Raw genomic sequence first — 20,946 nt, forward strand, 5'->3', positions numbered from 1 at the left:
ATTATGTTTTCATTACATTACAAATAATAATTAATTCTGAACCTATTGGTTTGATTTATGACATATATATATATATACATATAAAAATGATTCACCGAAATGGCAATGTACTGTCTCGTCAATAAATATAAATTTTAGTTCTTGCCTATATATTGGTAGTTGATAACCCCTACCCTTACCGCAAAAATGTCTAGGATCATTGTTAAATATGAATTGTTTTGTATTCATTTGTATGATAAATTAATTTTAATTTATTATTATATTATCTGTTTTTGTTCTTAGAAAAATTTGACAAAAATTTTGCTCAATTATTAATAATACACCATAAAATCGTAATATAACTTATTTGACTCTGATTTGGTAGGTAGTGAACTAAATAACTATCGGATTTCATTGTCATATCCAATACATAATACTAACTTACCAGGCATAAAACAGCTATAATGTATTTAACTTATTACCTGGTAAAAATATATAGAAAATTCGTAAAAAAAAAAGGTCATTGCTGATTGGCTATAAACGCGGAAATGTTTGAATTGGTATCTGATATATTTAGGTTGTTATGCGTATTTTGATTTTGTTGCGTGTATATTAAGAAGCATTGTAACATATTTTTAATTAAATACAAATTAAAAATTTGTATAAACATTAATTGTGCTGAATATTTGCTGTTTTAGTTTTCTAGGTAGGTACATGAATAAGTGATTAATGATTACAATTACCACGGTTGCTAAGGGAACAAACAAGTAGTATAATAGTACCCTAAGTCTTAGAAGACATGGGGTTCTAATACTTGTCCATAAATTATTATTTCTATATTATAGATTTGTGTAAATACTTGACTCATTTAACTATAAATAAAAATAGTCATTAAAATCTATTACATAACAAATTAATTTTCGCAAAGAAATACTATGGTATTTAAGGTAAGTAAATAATGCCAAAAATATGTTTATCATTATGAAAGGGAGTCTAATATATCTTTGCTTTTAATTTTTTTAACATTTTTTTTAGAAGTTGTTCTAAATTTTATAACATTTTTATACAGTGAAGTGTGACATGGTAGCAACTTTTTTTTATAGATTTACAGAGCACATGCAGTTTTACTTTAACAGACTTTTTAATGTACTTTTCTAGTATAACACTTTGAAAAATCAGAAAGTGTAATTAATGTCTTATATAACACATTCATACAAAAAATATAGACTAAAAAATTAGTTCTATTGTAGCTACAATTTTAATGCAGCTGTAAAATATGAATAAATACATTTTTTGGTATGTTATATGATTACAATAAGTAATATTACATTTTAATACTATGATAAAATTTACTTTTTTTTATTTTACTTCAAATAAAAGTCATGGCCAAAAAATGTGTATATATTTTTATTAGCTAAAAATATAAAAATTAATATAGCTCAACAATAAAATTACAAGTATATACAATATACAATAAAAAATAACAAGTACAAAGTACAGGAGAACAGAGAAAAAATTTAGTACAATAAAATAAAATTAAGAATCCCGTATTCTCAAAAAGTTACAATAACATTGTAATAATGTGTCTAGAAAAAGCATTTAAAATAATTTCTGGTTAATATTTATTTTTAATACACCAATTGGAGGCCTACGTGTAATGTACACCTTCAAACCCAATAGTTACGGCACAGCTATAACTGCTAGGACTACTACATGCTAAGGACTACAATTCAGGAATATTTTAAACTATAAGCCCTGTATGGGTATACAGGGTGTATCAGATAGAACTGACTAAAAAAAAAATATGCTAATTAAACGTACAACAAAAATTGTGAAAATTATATAATTAAAAATTAATTTAAGAAATATACTCATTTCAGAAATAATATTGAAAATAATATTTGAAAGAAGTTATAACGCTCCAAAGTAATTTATGCTAAAAAATATTGATATTTTAAAAAATTCTAAAAAATAAACTAATTGATTTAGATAAATATTTTTACCATCAAGATATTTCTTTTAGTTAAATTTACAAATTGGCTATTTTGAATTTTTCCAACAAAAATTTAATCAAATTTAAATTTTTTTACTTGTACTATTAAAAAAATGAATTTTTTTTTATATTGTACAAGTAGGGCAAGGGACTCTTAATAATAAACAAAAAAAAAAAATGTTAAAAAAATATTAATTAGAACAAAAGTTATTCTAAAAGTCAGTTCTATCTGTTGCACCCTGTATAGGTAATGGTATGGTATGGTATGGTATGTACCCATGTAACTGATTTTCACCATTGAGATTAAACTTTGTAACTTACATTTAAATATTTAATATCAATGATTTATACATAAATAAGAATTAAAATTAAAAAGTTAATTTTGTTAAAACATAACATTTGTATTGAGATAGATTATTTTAGATAAGCCTCCTCCCTCAATATATATGTATGCAACCCTGACTTTCGAGTCAGTTGGCTGGAGACCTGCGTTGGATACGAGGTCATTCAGTAAGTTGAGCCAAAGTGGTATTTTGTAAATGTTGTAGTGTTTACTGTTCCAATTAAAATATAAAATAATGATATTAACATTATTTTTGAGTAAATTTATTTTAGCTGAAAATAGTCAACAAGTTTTAGAGTTAAATTAAAATCGTTTATTTTTTGAATTGTTGACAAATTTTATAAGTACCTGCCTAAATATAGATATACATTTTTTTTTAAGTGCCGCCATACCAGTCTATTAGTTAGTCATTCTCAAGTTTTTATTTAGAAATTATTTTAGAAGGTATGAAGTATAACAATATATTTTATAGTTAAGTTTGAAGTTGTCAAATGTCGATCGTCGATCTGTTCATTTAGAATGGAACAGCCCACCAGATATTCCAAAGCCCCTATTCGAATTAGTCATGAATGAAAACAATCAAAATGATGTGGTTATTTACAGGTAAAAATTATTATTGAACTATAAAAGCATGATTTATCTTGTATAAGTTTAATTTATTTATCATAAAATAAATATTTTTTAGAGGATTTCATAACTATTTTTGTGTTAAAAATTTATCTGGTGGTCACAATTACAAATTTAAGCTGCAGGTGGAGTCACATAATGCAAGCTCAGAGAATTCAATGTTTGGGATAGCCACAGTCAGTTGCACTACAAAAAGTAGGAAATAATTTAATTTTAAAATATTTTAATATAAATACGCTAATTTTTTTCGCCCATTCACTGAAAGGTTATCTACAATTTTACCAAAAATTATACAACATAAGCAATTCATAACTTATCATTTCATGGAGTGTAACTATATGAGACCAGTACTAAGTCTCTCCTCAAATTAAATGTATGCTATAAATTCTATGTAATATATTACATTACGTTGTTTAGACGACTGTCCCAGTATCACCGCATTTCATCATAGTGCCTATCAAAATCTACCATTACTCTTTCGGGAGTTCTTAGATACAAGAGCTCATGATATTAACATCTACAACGAGCTAGGTGAGAGTGGTCTGTCTAAAGCTTGTGCAGCTGGCCATAATGATATGGTACTTACTCTGTTGCAATACAGAGCAGATGTGAATTTACCAAACATGTTCACTAGAATTACACCGCTGATGACTGCTGCTTACCATGGACACGGTGATATAATAAGAATATTGGCTCGCAATGATGCCGATGCTACTTTAAAAGATATGTGCGTTCGACTGATCAATAATTTCAATATTTTTTTTTCACCATATCTAGTTAAATTATCTTTTATTATATTTACCATGTTTTATTTAGAAATTTAAAAACAGCACTTCATTATGCAGTCGATGGATCTCATAATGATGCAGTTAAAATGCTTCTGGAAGGAAATTGGAGTGATGTAAATTCCATAGACTCTAAAGGTTGGACTCCTTTAATGAGAGCAGGTAATTGTACTTAGATTATAAAACTATCAATAGATAAATTCATAGGTGCGAATAGTTGGGGGGGGGGGTGGCTTCAATGGTATTGACACTCTAATTTCAAAATTAGCACCCTCAAATAATGTTCGTGTTTAAGTAACAAGTAACAAAAACTTCTCCATACAGAAAAATAAAAACTAAGATGAGAAAATGCATAGCTTAACGCCCTTAGTTTTTTTTTTAATTGTAATTATGCCTATGAATAAATTACTGATTAAAAGTTAAAATTTTGTAAAAAATTTTTTTAATAAAATCTTAGACAATCATCTAGATTAGTTGTTATATTTAGTATGTCTGATCTTATAATATATTTGATATATACATTTGTAAGTATCATAATACAATGCTATTATTTAATTTTAACTAAATATATTTTGTTGTTTAGTATTAATGTTTTCCAATTCGGATGTGATCAAGACCCTTATTTCATATGGTTCAGATTTAAGTATTAAAGATAAAAATGGTCAAGATATTTGGCAGTTGGCTCATTTATCAAATAATTGGAAAGCTCTAAAAATATTGCCAGATTGAATTAAGTTTTTTCATGATTTATTATAAGAATGAAAAAATATGTTACTTTAACTTGATAATTTTTTACATCTAATGTATGTCTATTAGATTTTTCAATACTCAATGTATTAACAATAATTCAGTATTATACAGAGTATTATAAGTTAATAATATTATAAAATAGCTATGTTTAAAGAAAAACTTATCAGTGAATAATTATACAATAATAGCGTATAATAATATAAATAAATTATATTACCAACATTTTAAAATTAATTTATTTTACACATTATTTAAATACTTCCAAGTTATTGTTTAATTAAAAGTATCTTAATATACATGTTACAGAAGTTTCTTGAAATAATGAAAGAAAATGTACTTACTTATATAAAAGAAAACATATTTAGGATAATTTTACAATCAAATAATAAAACGTAAAATTATTTAGTTAAATGTGGAAGAAATCTTGAAGCATAGTAGCTCTTCTTTTCTCAGCTATATCCATCTGATTTTCTAGATCACCTCTATCGGTAGTTTCTGCTCTTTCTATTTTCCATGATAAATTTTCAATTTCAGCTTCCAGTTTGGCTTGTTGATATTCAAAAAGTTCCTTCTTTGGTCCATTATCCATATAATATGCATATGGATAAGTATATTGAAGAGTGTACCGGCATTTGGCTAGTAGAGCAGCAGAATCCAATAGATACTGCCAATCAATCCAGGTACCTTTACTTGTCATCACTTTACTATTTATCCTTTCTTTGATTTTATCAAGCGTTTGTTTCTCCAATTGCAAACTTTTAGAATGATTTTCCCAACGTTCATAGTAATGGAGATATTTTTTTAATGCTTCACGAGCTCTTGCAGATTCTGAACCATTCTGAGGGTTTTCTCTATATTTAGAACAATCATAATACTCAGTGCCATGTGCTTTCCAATCTCCCATACACATCCAGCAAAAATCAAATTTACAACTTAAACACTGCATATGATTACAGCCACCATTTTTTTCAATAAAAATATTACATTTAGGACAATCTTTGGTGTTAGCTGCAATGTAATTTGATGTCTCACTATCATCGGCACATTTGGTAATCCATTTTTTAATAGTGGCACAATCTGTAGGCGCATGATAATCATTTCCGCATTTGAAACAAAATGAAGTTTCACACTGAGTACATATAGCTTTTTTGGCAAGAGATTCTTTAGATTTTATGACTGCATTGCAGTTAGCTCCCGGACAAAAGCGTAGCAATGGATGGGATTTAATATACTCACGGAATGCAAACTGTTGATATTTTTTTCTTAAAATTGGTTTATTAACTGTCGATAAAACTATTTCTTCTGGAACTAATAACTCACAGTTTAATGCCATGCAAGAAAGTTCTGTGCTTACACCTTGTTTGATTTTATTTTCAAAATGACAACGCCAACAGTTATCACAATAACAATGTCCACAAGCCAAACTAGTAATCCCTAATTCTTCGGCTACGGGCCCCACACATACTGGACAAACAAATTTATCTCTTTTTGTTTTAACCGATACTGGGTGTAATGTTTTCATTCTGGATGCAACAAAAAGCTTATCAGCATCTTCATTATACTTCCATAATACTTCTTGAACAGCCCATTTGTTTTCATAAAGTAAAACTTTGGACATTGACGGTGTAACATGTATGCTAGTACACAATTGTTCAACAAGCTCATTCAAAAATTTTTCAACTTCGTCAACAGAGAGGCATTGAACAGGAAAATATTCAGCATCAGGATTGTGTGGTGGACTCATTACATCACGATCGGCATTGTAATAATCTTCATAGTCATCCTGATCGGAGTATTCCATATCCTCATCATCATATTCAGACATGTTTGCCTCTAAAAATGAATGTATAAAATATTTGTTCTACTCGATACCTATAAAAAGATTTAAACAATGAAAATCAAATCTATAATATAACAATATTACTTCTAATAATAGGCACCTATTAAATATTAATTGTATCAGTTATTACAATACCTATAAACAATGTTTTGTATTATGTATATTTTTAAAATAAGTTTTAAACACCTACTAAAGACTATGATGATTGATACTATTAGTATCAAAACCAAAAAAATATATTTTTCTTATTCTCAAATGATTGTTGATACAAAACTGAATGAATTAATAAATTATAAAGATAACTCTCAATAACTATTAAAACATAATAGTAGCCACCAGGTCTTGATATTTATTCTAAAATAGTACTTATAGATGAAAAAAATAATTAAAGATAAAGTTCAATTTAATGTTTTGATTATGAGATATTTAGGGTTAAATAAAATAATTCATCAATTGTATAATAAGGTACCTTCTTACCAACTTTAAACTTGCTTAAAATATAAAAACTAAAAAGTTCTTTCATAATGTAATTGAATGGCTGCATTTTTTACAATCATCTTTAGTAAAAAATATTTTATTTAAGTAAACAAATATAATTCTGTTAATTTCCTTAATATTAATTAGGTCTTGAAAAATAAAAACTATCATAATTTTTTTATTGAATACCTAATAGTACAATAAGAAGTAATAAATTATAACTTGTAATACTTACGGTGGTTTTGGCATATATAATTAAGTAATTATAATATGATGTAGGAACAATGGAGCATAGAATGAAGAAAATTAAAAGTAGCACGATAGTCAAAACTATAACTGTAAATTGTAATAGTAATTCGATTTAAATATGAAACCAAACGGTGTTTATTGATACACAACTTTCTATAATAGTAATAGGTAATATCGATAATTATATAATAAAATTAAAATGTTTGTAAGTACAAAAACACAAAGTTTGGGTGACTATTTAGTTTTAACTTTCAATCTTATTGTATATGTATAGTGTATACTGTTGTATAGTGTAGTATGTACAATTACGATAATTACTACCATATAGTAATAATTAACATACACACAATAAGTGATAAGATGCACTTCAGGACTTAAAAAAAAAACATAACAAAAAAAAACCATAACACATATGGGTCATATTGTAAATGATAAGAACATTGAATCAACATTTTTTATTTTCCATGATAATACCTGAAATTATACCAATTACCATTGACCAGACTAGTACCGCCGAATGGACAAGGTATCGGGCGTACAGACGTCCTATTAAATTTATGTAAACACCTATAATAATATATAAAACGCACAAGTGAGTGTTCCAAAATTAAACACATCGCGAGAACAATGATTCTTGATTCCATCTAACCTAACCTACATAACTATATTTTTAATTTGAAAGGAAACTCTAATTCATCAACGTATTTTATTGGAAAAATAATATAGATTAAATAACATTGATGACATATTAAAAAATTAGTTCAGGATTGGCATATCATACATTATACATAGTAAACAAGTAAAACAACTAAGTAGGTATGTGTTTACCAAAGAACGAAACTACATAAAATTGTTTTATTTTATAATAATATTTAAGAGAACACCTCACCCGCATGTGTTGTCACCGACGCGTCGTACATACAAGTGCGTAGCATAACAAATTTTACGCTAAGCAGTTCACAATATATATCTCCGTTAGTTAAAAATTTAGAGTGAATTGACCTATTATAAAAATTAAAGACAAGATTATTATCTAGGACATCTCATGGGCTTTTTGATATATTTTAATTTTAAAGCGAGTTATAAAGATTTTAAAATTGTAAATTGTATATCTAAAAATACTCACAATTCGCTTTAAAATTAAAATATAATACAAATCACATGAGATGCCCTAGATAATAATCTTTAGTAATAATAAGCCTTTAATTTGTATAATACCTAGGCCAATTCACTCTAAATTTTAAACTAACGGAGATATACGTGATCTACTGAGCGTAGAGAGTGATGAGGGGTATTTGGAGAGAAAAGCGAAAAGAAGGTTAAGCAGAAAAGAGAGAGAGAGCGATAGGTTGAGAGAGAGGGTATGACGGGTTGGATGAAGAGAGGGGGTGAGTGAGATAAAGATAGTGACAGAGGTAGAGAATTAGGTTAGGTGGGGGAAGGGGGAATAGTTAGGTAGGATAGTTATGTTAACAATTCCGAATACGTAGGACAGGATCTTCAATTGCAAGGTCACTGGACCCTTTGGCTGAAACTACCAGATTAGGTAAGGTCAGAGGCGCCCGCAGAGAGAGACCAGTGGGTGCTATTGCACCCACTGAGTTTTTTTAAAAAACAAAACAATTATTTTATTATATTATAATATATTCAGACAAACCACAACGATATAATTATCCAAGTAATAATATTAATCACTTTTTTAGACAATCTTTATTTATTCCCTACTTAGATTCCATAATAATGTCAATTAGTGATAGATTCTCTGATGAAAATTTAAAATCATTTTCATTATTTAATTTACACCAAAAAAAAAATGATAAAAATGAATATCGAAGAGTTCAACAGGTAGTTAAATCTATCAATAACTTATATGAACCTCTTCTTGATAATTTTGAAGAAGAAGCAATAATTTGGTATGAAATATGATGGCTAAAAAAACCATGTAATCCAATAATACACAAATAATTGATTTATTAGAAAAATCTAAATACTATCCTGCTGTAAATACAGCTTTACAAATAGCCATTACATTACCAGCAACTTCCTGTTCAGTTGAAAGAACCTTTAGGTACCTAACATATTATTATAAATCATATTTTGTATTAATTATTTAATATTGATTATAATTATTATCTATTTTAGTGCTTTCCGTCGTATCAAAACATCGGTAAGATCTACAATGTCCAATATGAGGTTAAGCAGTTTGGCTGTAATTCACATTCACAAACAGGCGCGGATTCAGGGGGGGGGGGCTATGGGTGCTCGGGCACCCCCTGTCATCTAGCCACCAACAAAATAAATTTATGTTATAAATTAAATTATTTGTTATTTTTCAAAATAAAAATAATAATAATAATAATATCGGTGCTTTTTGTTATCACCGTCACATACGACAGTAATAACCATTATTGTTAATTGTTTTCGAAGTATACTCGTATGTAACGACACGTGTCGACGGCGGAAAGCACCGATAACAATTATCATGGAAAAAAAGTTAGCACTAATAAATCAAATATTAAATAGTAAGGTGTAACAATTTTTTTTTTGAGCACCCCCTGTTAAATTTTTCTGGATCCGTGCCTGTTCACAAAAATAGATTTGACGATAAATTATTTTTTGAAAATCTCAAAACTGATGTTATGAATCATTTTGGACTAAATGTCAGACGTTTAACATTACTATTTGATTCATAATTCATATAATATTATTAATAATTTATAATAGCTAGGTACCTATGCATTGTAATTTTATTAGGTATAATTTATATCATTATACATTTTTTACATTAAATTTGTAGTTATGTTTATATAATAATATAAATATATGTAAAATATATAACATGCATTTCAATTTGCACCCACTGAGCTGATTTCCTGCGGGCGCCCCTGGGTAAGGTTTACAACCTTCGACTTATGGGATAGAATAAAATGAGAAAATTGGTTAGGCCGGTTAAGAGGATGTCAGTGCAATTTTTTCTCTACGACTCATGCGCAATATAACACACTTTTTGTTCACAATAATTTTAATAATCTTAATAATTTCTAAAATTAGAGTGAAATGAATGGTTAGATTACTATCTAGAGCATATAATACGTTCTTTACTATATTTTAATTATGAAGAGAGTTATGAGTATATTAAAATATTCATAACTCTCTTTAAAATTGAGCTTATGAGATGCTCTCGATAATAATCATACTCATACATTTCACTCTAATCTTAGAATTATTATGATTGTAGTGAACATAAAATTCGCTGTGTTGTGCGTGGTCAGAGAGAGATAAAAGAAATGCACTGATATCCTCTTAAGTGTTATTAAGTTGAAAAAGTTCTTGATTGTTAATTGTTTAAATTATTATAGTCTTGTAAAAGATGCTTTTTAAAGTAGGTATTCGAGTACAGCAGTGTGTTAAAATAGTAGGGAGGGCTGTAGGGGTACCTTATATAATACGAAAAGTAACTTAAAGTGACAAAGTAAAAATCACATTAAAAAATGTACATAAAATGAATATTATAGGTAGGTATATTTATGTAATCCTATATATGTTTATGAAGTATAGATTTACTATATCTACTATTAAAGTTTTCAATTGATTATAATAACTCCTAGTAAAAAAATATATTATTATAAATTCTCATTCATAAAATATTCATTTGAAGACTTCAAATTTAAAATAAAGCATTTCAATAATTTTATTTAAGTACTTAAAAAACTAGACATTAACTGTGATAAAAATAATAAACTTGAAGTAGGTATGATTAGAAGTAAAAGTAATAAGTACTAAGTACAGTAATATAAAATTAGTAATAACTGTATAGAGCTAAAGCTAGGAATTTTATGGAGAGCTAAATATAAATCGGAAAAATATGAAATAAGAAAAAAAAATCTAAAATTGTATTTTAAGACGACGCCACACCCGCATGTGTTTACTTCGTCGTACAAGTGCGTAGCATAGCAAATTTTACGCTCAGAAAATCTCGTTTATCTCCTTCAATTTAAAATTTAGAGTGAATTGACCTATTATAATAATTAAAGGCAAGATTATTACCGAGGGCATCTCATAGGCTTTTTATTATATTTTAATTTTAAACCGAGTTATGAGTATTTTTAGATATAAAAATAATCTTAAATTTTAAAATACTCATTATTCGCTTTAAAATTAAAATATAATAAAAAGCCTATATAGGTAAACTCCATATAATTATTTTCCTGAAAAGTAAAGTTCTATATAAATATTTTTCTCATTTATATGTGCTCCCAAATTTTATGTATTAAAAATTAATCAAATAGGTATATGCAGTTTTTTATGCCCTAAAATAGATTATATTCCTTTATTACACTAAAAATTAATTAATTCAATTTTTTATGTATTTATTATATGTAGGTATATATATTAAATTTAAAAAAAATTAAACAGCCTGTACAAATTTCATTCTTCATTCATATTTAATATATTTAATATAATAATTATATACCTTGATTCATGAAAATATTTACACCAAGTGCTTGATTTTCGATAAAGTATTAAAATATAAACACATGAAAAGATGTAAATAAAGATTTATAATAGCAATTTATTCAGATAAAAGAAAAACAACTTTTAAATGTGGTTAAGAATTATGCCCAGAATCATGTTACGAAATTGAAAGCAACTTATATTAATCAAAAACTCTAATATTTGAAATAAATAAAATCTAGTGATACCTAGGTGATTTTTTTTTGAGAAATACAGCCATTTTTAAACGTATAATTTCAGTTGAGTATTGGAAACTATACTAGTTTTAGGTGTTTACTATTTCGACTATTCTAACTGACTTTTTAAATGTAAGATTTTAGACAATTTTTTTAATATTATAGTTGTCAAGGAGGTATTTATTATCTGTTAAATATTTTAAGTGGCATACGTACGTACTTGAACTTGATGAAAAACAGACGTACAAGTACTAATTATCTCATATAATAGATTATGTTATGGTTTATATATGTTTAAAATGTAATTTTGGGGCTTGGTATGGTGGTTTGCTGAAGTCATTTACTTGTTATGAAGTCAACGCATCGACCGACGTCGCTAACTCCCGGATGGGCGATCACATGGGTTCTTAGTGGCGAATCCTTGTCATAATTACATGTGTATTAAACCAAGCAGTAAAACAAGGCTATTCAGTTGATACCTTGAAAAAAATTTCCTCTTGCCTGGTATATGCACTAAATAGTCGTATACCTGCAATGTAAGAATATCAACAATAATATTTCTATTTAGAATAAAATAGATTGGTGCACAAAAGTATATTTTGGGATTGTTGTGGCGTGATGGTTTGCCGTGGTCAAGCATCACCAGGCGAAACTAGCTCCTGGATGGGTGACCTTCTGGGTTCTTAGTGACGAATCCTTTACCAAGATGTTTTCATGTAACACAAGTAATATAGCCATAGCAGACGCTTTTATTAAAAAAAATGTATTTTATAATAATGAAAATAATACGAATCCAATTGAATCTGGTTTAAGTCAAAAACAAAAATTTTAGAGTTCATAGTATAACATTTCAATAATTAGGTATGTAATATGAAATATTTTTAGACAATTAAATTTTCTTCTGGGCACTTTATCTTTATCTCATAAGGAGTACAGACAATGTGACGTAAAGATTAACTGTTACACAGCAAAATTTTATGTCGAAAAAAAAATTAAATAACAATTATATTTTAGAAAAAATTGAGTAAAAACATTTTTTTAAAGGATTAAAAAAAAAATTTGGAAACAATTATAATCTTAGAATACACAATGAAGACTGCACTCTGGATTCTCAAGAAAAATAAATGAGAATAATCAAATCATGATAAAATTATATTTTTTAGATGCACATGGTTAAAAAAGTTTAAAAATTGTGACCACAAAAATAAACTAATGCTATATTTTGAAAATAAAAATGGAAAGGGGGTATTGGCACCCGCAGGCAAATGAATTTAAAGAATACAAAAAAAAATTTGGAAAAAATGATGGTCTTAACATACACAATGAAGTCTGCACTATGTATTCTCATGAAAAATTAATAAAATAAAATATGACGGATAATTAAATCATGATAAAATAACATTTTTTAGTTGCACATGGTTAAAAAAGATTAAAAATTGTGACATCAAAAATAAACTAATGCTGTATTTTGAAAATAAAAATGGAAAGGGGGTATTGGCGCCCGCAGGCAAATTATTTGAAAGGATCAAAAAAAAATTTGGAAAAAATTATGGTCATAACATACACAATGAAGACTGCACTCTGGACTCTCAAGAAAAATAAATGAAGGATAATCAAATCATGTTAAAATTATATTTTTTAGTGGCAAGTGGCTATAAAAGTTTAAAAATTGTGTACACCAAAATAAACATGAGCTATATTTTGAAAATAAAAATGGATAGGAGGGATTGGCTACCGCAGGCAAATGAATTTAAAGGATCAAAAAAAAATTATGGTCTTAACATACACAATGAAGACTGCACTATGATTTCTAAAGAAAAATAAAAGAAGGATAATGAAATCATGATAAAATTATAATTTTAGATGCACATGGTTAAAAATGTTTGAAAATAATGACCTCAAAAATAAACATGAGCTATATTTTGAAAATAAAAATGGAAAGGGGGTATTGGCGCCCGCAGGCAAATGATTTTAAAGGCTCAAAAAAAAATTTGGAAAAAATTATATTCTTGGAATCACAATGAAGACTACACTATGTATTCTCAAGAAAAATAAAAGAATGATAATCAAATCATGATAAAATTATATTTTTTAGTGGCAAGTGGCTAATAAAGTTTAAATATTGTGTCCACAAAAATAAACTAAGGTAATATTTTGAAAATAAAAATGGAAAGGGGATATTGGCGCCCGCAGGCAAATGATTTTTTAGAAACAAAAAAAAATTTGGAAAAAATTATATTCTTGGAATCACAATGAAGACTACACTATGATTTCTAAAGAAAAATAAAAGAAGGATAATGAAATCATGATAAAATTTTATTTTTTAGTTGCAAGTGGCTAATAAAGTTTGAAAATTGTGACCTCAAAAATAAACATGAGCTATATTTTGAAAACAAAAATGGAAAGGGGGAATTGGCACCCGCAGGCAAATGATTTTAAAGGATCTTAACAAAATTTGGAAAAAATTATATTCTTGGAATCACAATGAAAACTGCACTATGTATTCTAAAGAACAAATAATGAAATAAAATATGAAGGATAATTAAGTCATGATAAAATTGTGTTTTTTTAGTGGCAAGTGGCTAATAAAGTTTAAAAATTGTGTCCACAAAAATAAATTACATTAATATTTTAAATATAAAAATGTAGGGGGTATTGGCGACCACAGGCAAATGATTTTTAAGAAACAAAAAAAAAATTTGGAAAAAATTATAGTCTTGGAAATCACAATGAAAACTGCACTATGTATTCTAAAGAACAAATGATGAAATAAAATATGAAGGATAATTAAATCATGATAAAATTGTGTTTTTTTAGTGGCAGGTGGCTAATAAAGTTTAAAAATTGTGTCCACAAAAATAAACTAGAGTAATATTTTGAAAATAAAAATGGAAAGGGGGTATTGGCGCCCGCAGGCAAATGATTTTTTAGGAACAAAAAAGAAATTTGGAAAAAATTATTGTCTTAGAATACACAATGAAATCTTTAATATGTATTCTCAAGAAAAATTAATGGAATAAAATATAACGGTTAATAAGATCATGATATAATTATGTTTTTAGTTGCATATGGTTATAAAAGTTTGAAAATTGTGCCCCAAAAATAAACATGAGCTATATTTTGAAAATAAAAATTGAAAGGGGGTATTGGCACCCGCAGGCAAATGATTTTTAAGAATCAAAAAAAAATTTGGAAAAAGTTATAGTCTTGGAAATCACAATGAAAACTGCACTATGTATTCTAAAGAACAAATAATGAAATAAAATATGAAGGATAATTAAGTCATGATAAAATTGTGTTTTTTTAGTGGCAAGTGGCTAATAAAGTATAAAAATTATGTCCACAAAAATAAACTAGAGTAATGTTTTGAAAATAAAAATGGAAAGGGGGTATTGGCACCCACAGGCAAATGATTTTTTAGGAACAAAAAAGAAATTTGGAAAAAATTATTGTCTTAGAATACACAATGAAATCTTTAATATGTATTCTCAAGAAAAATTAATAAAATAAAATATGACGGATAATTAAATCATGATAAAATTATGTTTTTTAGTGGTATGTGGCTAATAAGGTTAGGTTATGGATAATAAAGTTTAAAAATTGTGTCCACAAAAATAAACTAGATCTATATTTTGAAAATAAAAATGGAAAGTGGGTATTGGCGCACGCAGGCAAATGATTTTTAAGAAACAAAAAAGAAATTTGAAAAAAATTATTGTTTTAGAATACACAATGAATTCTTTAATATGTATTTTCAAGAAAAATTAATGGAATAAAATATAATGGTTAATTAGATCATGATATAATTATGTTTTTAGTTGCATATGGTTAAAAAAGTTTGAAAATTGTGACCCCAAAAATAAACATGAGCTATATTTTGAAAATAAAAATTGAAAGGGGGTATTGGCGCCCGCAGGCAAAAGATTTTTAAGGATCAAAACAAAATTTGGAAAAAATTATGGTCTTAACATACACAATGAAGCCTGCACAATGTTTTCTCAAGAAAAATAAATGAAGGATAATCAAATCATGATGAAATTATGTTTTTTAGTGGCAAGTGGCTAATAAAGTTTAAAAATTGTGTCCACAAAAATAAACTAGATCTATATTTTGAAAATAAAAATGGTGAGGGGGTATTGGCACCCGCAGGTAAATGATTATTAAGGATCAATAAAGAAATTTGGATAAAATTATTGTCTTAGAATACACAATGAAGACTGCGATATGTATTTTCAAGAATAATTAAAAAAACAAAATATGACGGATAATTAAATCATGATAAAATTGTGTTTTTTTAGTGGCAAGTGGCTAATAAAGTTTAAAAATTGTGTCCACAAAAATAAACTATATTTATATTTTGAAAATATAAATGGAAAGGGGGTATTGGCACCCGCAGGCAAATGATATTTTAGGAACAAAAAAGAAATTTGGAAAAAATTATTGTCTTAGAATACACAATGAAATCTTTAATATGTATTCTCAAGAAAAATTAATGGAATAAAATATAACGGTTAATAAGATCATGATATAATTATGTTTTTAGTTGCATATGGTTATATAAGTTTGAAAATTGTGCCCCAAAAATAAACATGAGCTATATTTTGAAAATAAAAATTGAAAGGGGGTATTGGCACACGCAGGCAAATGATTTTTAAGAATCAAAAAAAAATTTGGAAAAAGTTATAGTCTTTCAATATAGTTCCAATCACAATGAAAACTGCACTATGTATTCTAAAGAACAAATAATGAAATAAAATATGAAGGATAATTAAATCATGATAAAATTATGTTTTTTAGTGGCAAGTGGCTAATAAAGTTTAAATATTGTGTCCACAAAAATAAAGTAGAGTAATATTTTGAAAATAAAAATGGAAAGGGGGTATTGGCGCCTGCAGGTAAATGATTATTAAGGATCAATAAAGAAATTTGGATAAAATTATTGTCTTAGAATACACAATGAAGACTGCGATATGTATTCTCAAGAATAATTAAAAAAACAAAATATGACGGATAATTAAATCATGATAAAATAGTGTTTTTTTTAGTGGCAAGTGGCTAATAAAGTTTGAATGTTGTGTCGACAAAAATAAATTACATTAATATTTTAAAAATAAAAATGGTGAGGGGGTATTGGCGCCCGCAGGCAAAAGATTTTTAAGGATCAAAACAAAATTTGGAAAAAATTATGGTCTTAACATACACAATGAAGCCTGCACAATGTTTTCTCAAGAAAAATAAATGAAGGATAATCAAATCATGATGAAATGATGTTTTTTAGTGGCAAGTGGCTAATGAAGTTTAAAAATGGTGTCCACAAAAATAAACTAGATCTATATTTTGAAAATAAAAATGGAAAGTGGGTATTGGCGCCAGCAGGCAAATGATTTTTAAGAAACAAAAAACAAATTAGGAAAAAATGATGGTCTTAGAATACACAATGAAGACTGCAATATGTATTCTCAAGAAAAATAAAAGAACAATAACTAACTCATGATAAAATTATGGTTTTTAGTTGCAAGTGGTTAAAAAGTTTGAGAATTGTGTCCACAAAAAAAAACATGAGCTATATTTTGAAAATAAAAATTGAAAGGGGGTATTGGCGCCCGCAGGCAAATGATTTTTAAGGATCAAAACAAAATTTGGTAAAAATTATGGTCTTAACATACACAATGAAGACTGCACAATGTTTTCTCAAGAAAAATAAATGAAGGATAATCAAATCATGATGAAATGATGTTTTTTAGTGGCAAGTGGCTAATGAAGTTTAAAAATGGTGTCCACAAAAATAAACTAGATCTATATTTTGAAAATAAAAATGGAAAGTGGGTATTGGCGCCCGCAGGCAAATGATTTTTAAGAAACAAAAAAAAAATTTGGAAAAAATGATGGTCTTGGAAATCACAATGAAAACTGCACTATGTATTCTAAAGAACAAATAATGAAATAAAATATGACGGATAATTAAATCATGATAAAATTATGTTTTTTAGTGGTATGTGGCTAATAAGGTTAGGTTATGGATAATAAAGTTTAAAAATTGTGTCCAAAAAATTAAAATAAACCTATATTCTGAAAATAAAAATGGAAAAGTGGTATTGGCGCCTGCAAGCAAATGATTTTTAAGGATCAAAAAAGAAATTTGGAAAAAATTATGGTCTTGGAAATCACAATGAAGACTACACTATGTATTCTCAAGAAAATTCAATAAAATAAAATATGACGGATAATTAAATCATGATAAAATTATGGGTTTTAGTTGTAAATGGTTAAAAACTTTGAGAATTGTGTCCACAAAAATAAACTATACCTATATTTTGAAAAAAAAAATGGAAAGGGGGTTTTGGCGCCCGCAGGCAAATGATTTTTAAGGAACAAAAAAGAAATTTGAAAAAAATTATTGTTTTAGAATACACAATGAAATCTTTAATATGTATTCTAAAGAACAAATAATGAAATAAAATATGAGGGATAATTAAATCATGATAAAATTATGTTTTTAGATGCATATGGTTAAAAAAGTTTGAAAATTGTGACCCCAAAACGATATGAGCTATATTTTAAAAATAAAAATTGAAAGGGGGTATTGGCGCCGCAGGCAAATGATTTTTAAGGAGCAAAACAAAATTTGGAAAAAATTATGGTCTTAACATACACAATGAAGCCTGCACAATGTTTTCTCAAGAAAAATAAATGAAGGATAATCAAATCATGATGAAATTATGTTTTTTAGTGGCAAGTGGCTAATAAAGTTTAAAAATTGTGTCCACAAAAATAAACTAGATCTATATTTTGAAAATAAAAATGGAAAGGGGGTATTGGCGCCCGCAGGCAAATGATTTTTAAGAAACAAAAAAAAAATTTGGAAAAAATGATGGTCTTAGAATACACAATGAAGACTGCAATATGTATTCTCAAGAAAAATAAAAGAACAATAACTAACTCATGATAAAATTATGGTTTTTAGTTGCAAGTGGTTAAAAAGTTTGAGAATTGTGTCCACAAAAAAAAACATGAGCTATATTTTGAAAATAAAAATTGAAAGGGGGTATTGGCGCCCGCAGGCAAATGATTTTTAAGGATCAAAACAAAATTTGGTAAAAATTATGGTCTTAACATACACAATGAAGACTGCACAATGTTTTCTCAAGAAAAATAAATGAAGGATAATCAAATCATGATGAAATGATGTTTTTTAGTGGCAAGTGGCTAATGAAGTTTAAAAATGGTGTCCACAAAAATAAACTAGATCTATATTTTGAAAATAAAAATGGAAAGTGGGTATTGGCGCCCGCAGGCAAATGATTTTTAAGAAACAAAAAAAAATTTGGAAAAAATGATGGTCTTAACATACACAATGAAGTCTGCACTATGTATTCTCATGAAAAATTAATAAAATAAAATATGACGGATAATTAAATCATGATAAAAATATGGGTTTTAGTTGTAAATGGTTAAAAACTTTGAGAATTGTGTCCACAAAAATAAACTATACCTATATTTTGAAAAAAAAAATGAAAAGGGGGTTTTGGCGCCCGCAGGCAAATGATTTTTAAGAAACAAAAAAAAAATTTGGAAAAAATGATGGTCTTGGAAATCACAATGAAAACTGCACTATGTATTCTAAAGAACAAATAATGAAATAAAATATGACGGATAATTAAATCATGATAAAATTATGTTTTTTAGTGGTATGTGGCTAATAAGGTTAGGTTATGGATAATAAAGTTTAAAAATTGTGTCCAAAAAATTAAAATAAACCTATATTCTGAAAATAAAAATGGAAAAGGGGTATTGGCGCCTGCAAGCAAATGATTTTTAAGGATCAAAAAAGAAATTTGGAAAAAATTATGGTCTTGGAAATCACAATGAAGACTACACTATGTATTCTCAAGAAAATTCAATAAAATAAAATATGACGGATAATTAAATCATGATAAAATTATGGGTTTTAGTTGTAAATGGTTAAAAACTTTGAGAATTGTGTCCACAAAAATAAACTATACCTATATTTTGAAAAAAAAAATGGAAAGGGGGTTTTGGCGCCCGCAGGCAAATGATTTTTAAGGAACAAAAAAGAAATTTGAAAAAAATTATTGTTTTAGAATACACAATGAAATCTTTAATATGTATTCTAAAGAACAAATAATGAAATAAAATATGAGGGATAATTAAATCATGATAAAATTATGTTTTTAGATGCATATGGTTAAAAAAGTTTGAAAATTGTGACCCCAAAACGATATGAGCTATATTTTAAAAATAAAAATTGAAAGGGGGTATTGGCGCCGCAGGCAAATGATTTTTAAGGAGCAAAACAAAATTTGGAAAAAATTATGGTCTTAACATACACAATGAAGCCTGCACAATGTTTTCTCAAGAAAAATAAATGAAGGATAATCAAATCATGATGAAATTATGTTTTTTAGTGGCAAGTGGCTAATAAAGTTTAAAAATTGTGTCCACAAAAATAAACTAGATCTATATTTTGAAAATAAAAATGGAAAGGGGGTATTGGCGCCCGCAGGCAAATGATTTTTAAGAAACAAAAAAAAAATTTGGAAAAAATGATGGTCTTAGAATACACAATGAAGACTGCAATATGTATTCTCAAGAAAAATAAAAGAACAATAACTAACTCATGATAAAATTATGGTTTTTAGTTGCAAGTGGTTAAAAAGTTTGAGAATTGTGTCCACAAAAAAAAACATGAGCTATATTTTGAAAATAAAAATTGAAAGGGGGTATTGGCGCCCGCAGGCAAATGATTTTTAAGGATCAAAACAAAATTTGGTAAAAATTATGGTCTTAACATACACAATGAAGACTGCACAATGTTTTCTCAAGAAAAATAAATGAAGGATAATCAAATCATGATGAAATGATGTTTTTTAGTGGCAAGTGGCTAATGAAGTTTAAAAATGGTGTCCACAAAAATAAACTAGATCTATATTTTGAAAATAAAAATGGAAAGTGGGTATTGGCGCCCGCAGGCAAATGATTTTTAAGAAACAAAAAAAAAATTTGGAAAAAATGATGGTCTTGGAAATCACAATGAAAACTGCACTATGTATTCTAAAGAACAAATAATGAAATAAAATATGACGGATAATTAAATCATGATAAAATTATGTTTTTTAGTGGTATGTGGCTAATAAGGTTAGGTTATGGATAATAAAGTTTAAAAATTGTGTCCAAAAAATTAAAATAAACCT

General features: G+C 27.1%; 3 protein-coding genes across 4 annotated transcripts; 2 read left to right on the forward strand and 1 right to left on the reverse strand.

Moving 5' to 3' along the window:
* Nucleotides 1–137: 137 nt before the first annotated feature.
* On the forward strand, nucleotides 138–4,611 carry LOC107171493 (uncharacterized). The gene is made up of 6 exons (XM_089228170.1): nucleotides 138–926; nucleotides 2,788–2,918; nucleotides 3,001–3,137; nucleotides 3,360–3,669; nucleotides 3,759–3,889; nucleotides 4,311–4,611. The coding sequence occupies exons 1-6, from the start codon at nucleotides 915–917 to the stop codon at nucleotides 4,454–4,456; spliced, it is 867 nt and encodes a 288-aa protein (XP_089084296.1). The 5' UTR covers nucleotides 138–914; the 3' UTR covers nucleotides 4,457–4,611.
* Nucleotides 4,612–4,667: 56 nt separating this feature from the next.
* Nucleotides 4,668–7,949, reverse strand: ari-2 (E3 ubiquitin-protein ligase ari-2). Of its 2 annotated transcripts, none has more exons than XM_089228168.1 (2): nucleotides 7,933–7,949; nucleotides 4,668–6,349 (listed from the first exon to the last, which is right to left on the reverse strand). In XM_089228168.1, exon 2 carries the CDS (start codon nucleotides 6,300–6,302, stop codon nucleotides 4,884–4,886), a length of 1,419 nt encoding a protein of 472 aa, XP_089084294.1. In that variant the 5' UTR covers nucleotides 6,303–6,349; nucleotides 7,933–7,949; the 3' UTR covers nucleotides 4,668–4,883. The 2 variants fall into 2 exon arrangements, with proteins under 2 accessions (XP_089084294.1, XP_015377222.1); XM_015521736.2 differs by lacking the exon at nucleotides 7,933–7,949 and adding an exon at nucleotides 7,030–7,339.
* Nucleotides 7,079–9,736, forward strand: LOC149055209 (uncharacterized). Its single transcript, XM_089229523.1, is given in 5 exon segments — nucleotides 7,079–7,139; nucleotides 8,773–8,993; nucleotides 8,996–9,111; nucleotides 9,186–9,275; nucleotides 9,640–9,736. Coding segments are annotated over 5 exon segments (585 nt in total).
* Nucleotides 9,737–20,946: the final 11,210 nt, after the last annotated feature.

The sequence above is a fragment of the Diuraphis noxia genome, unplaced genomic scaffold, assembly GCF_037042655.1.
Source record: "Diuraphis noxia isolate RWA-SAM2 unplaced genomic scaffold, SU_Dnox_SAM2 contig0005, whole genome shotgun sequence".
Classification (NCBI taxonomy): Eukaryota; Metazoa; Arthropoda; class Insecta; order Hemiptera; family Aphididae; genus Diuraphis; species Diuraphis noxia.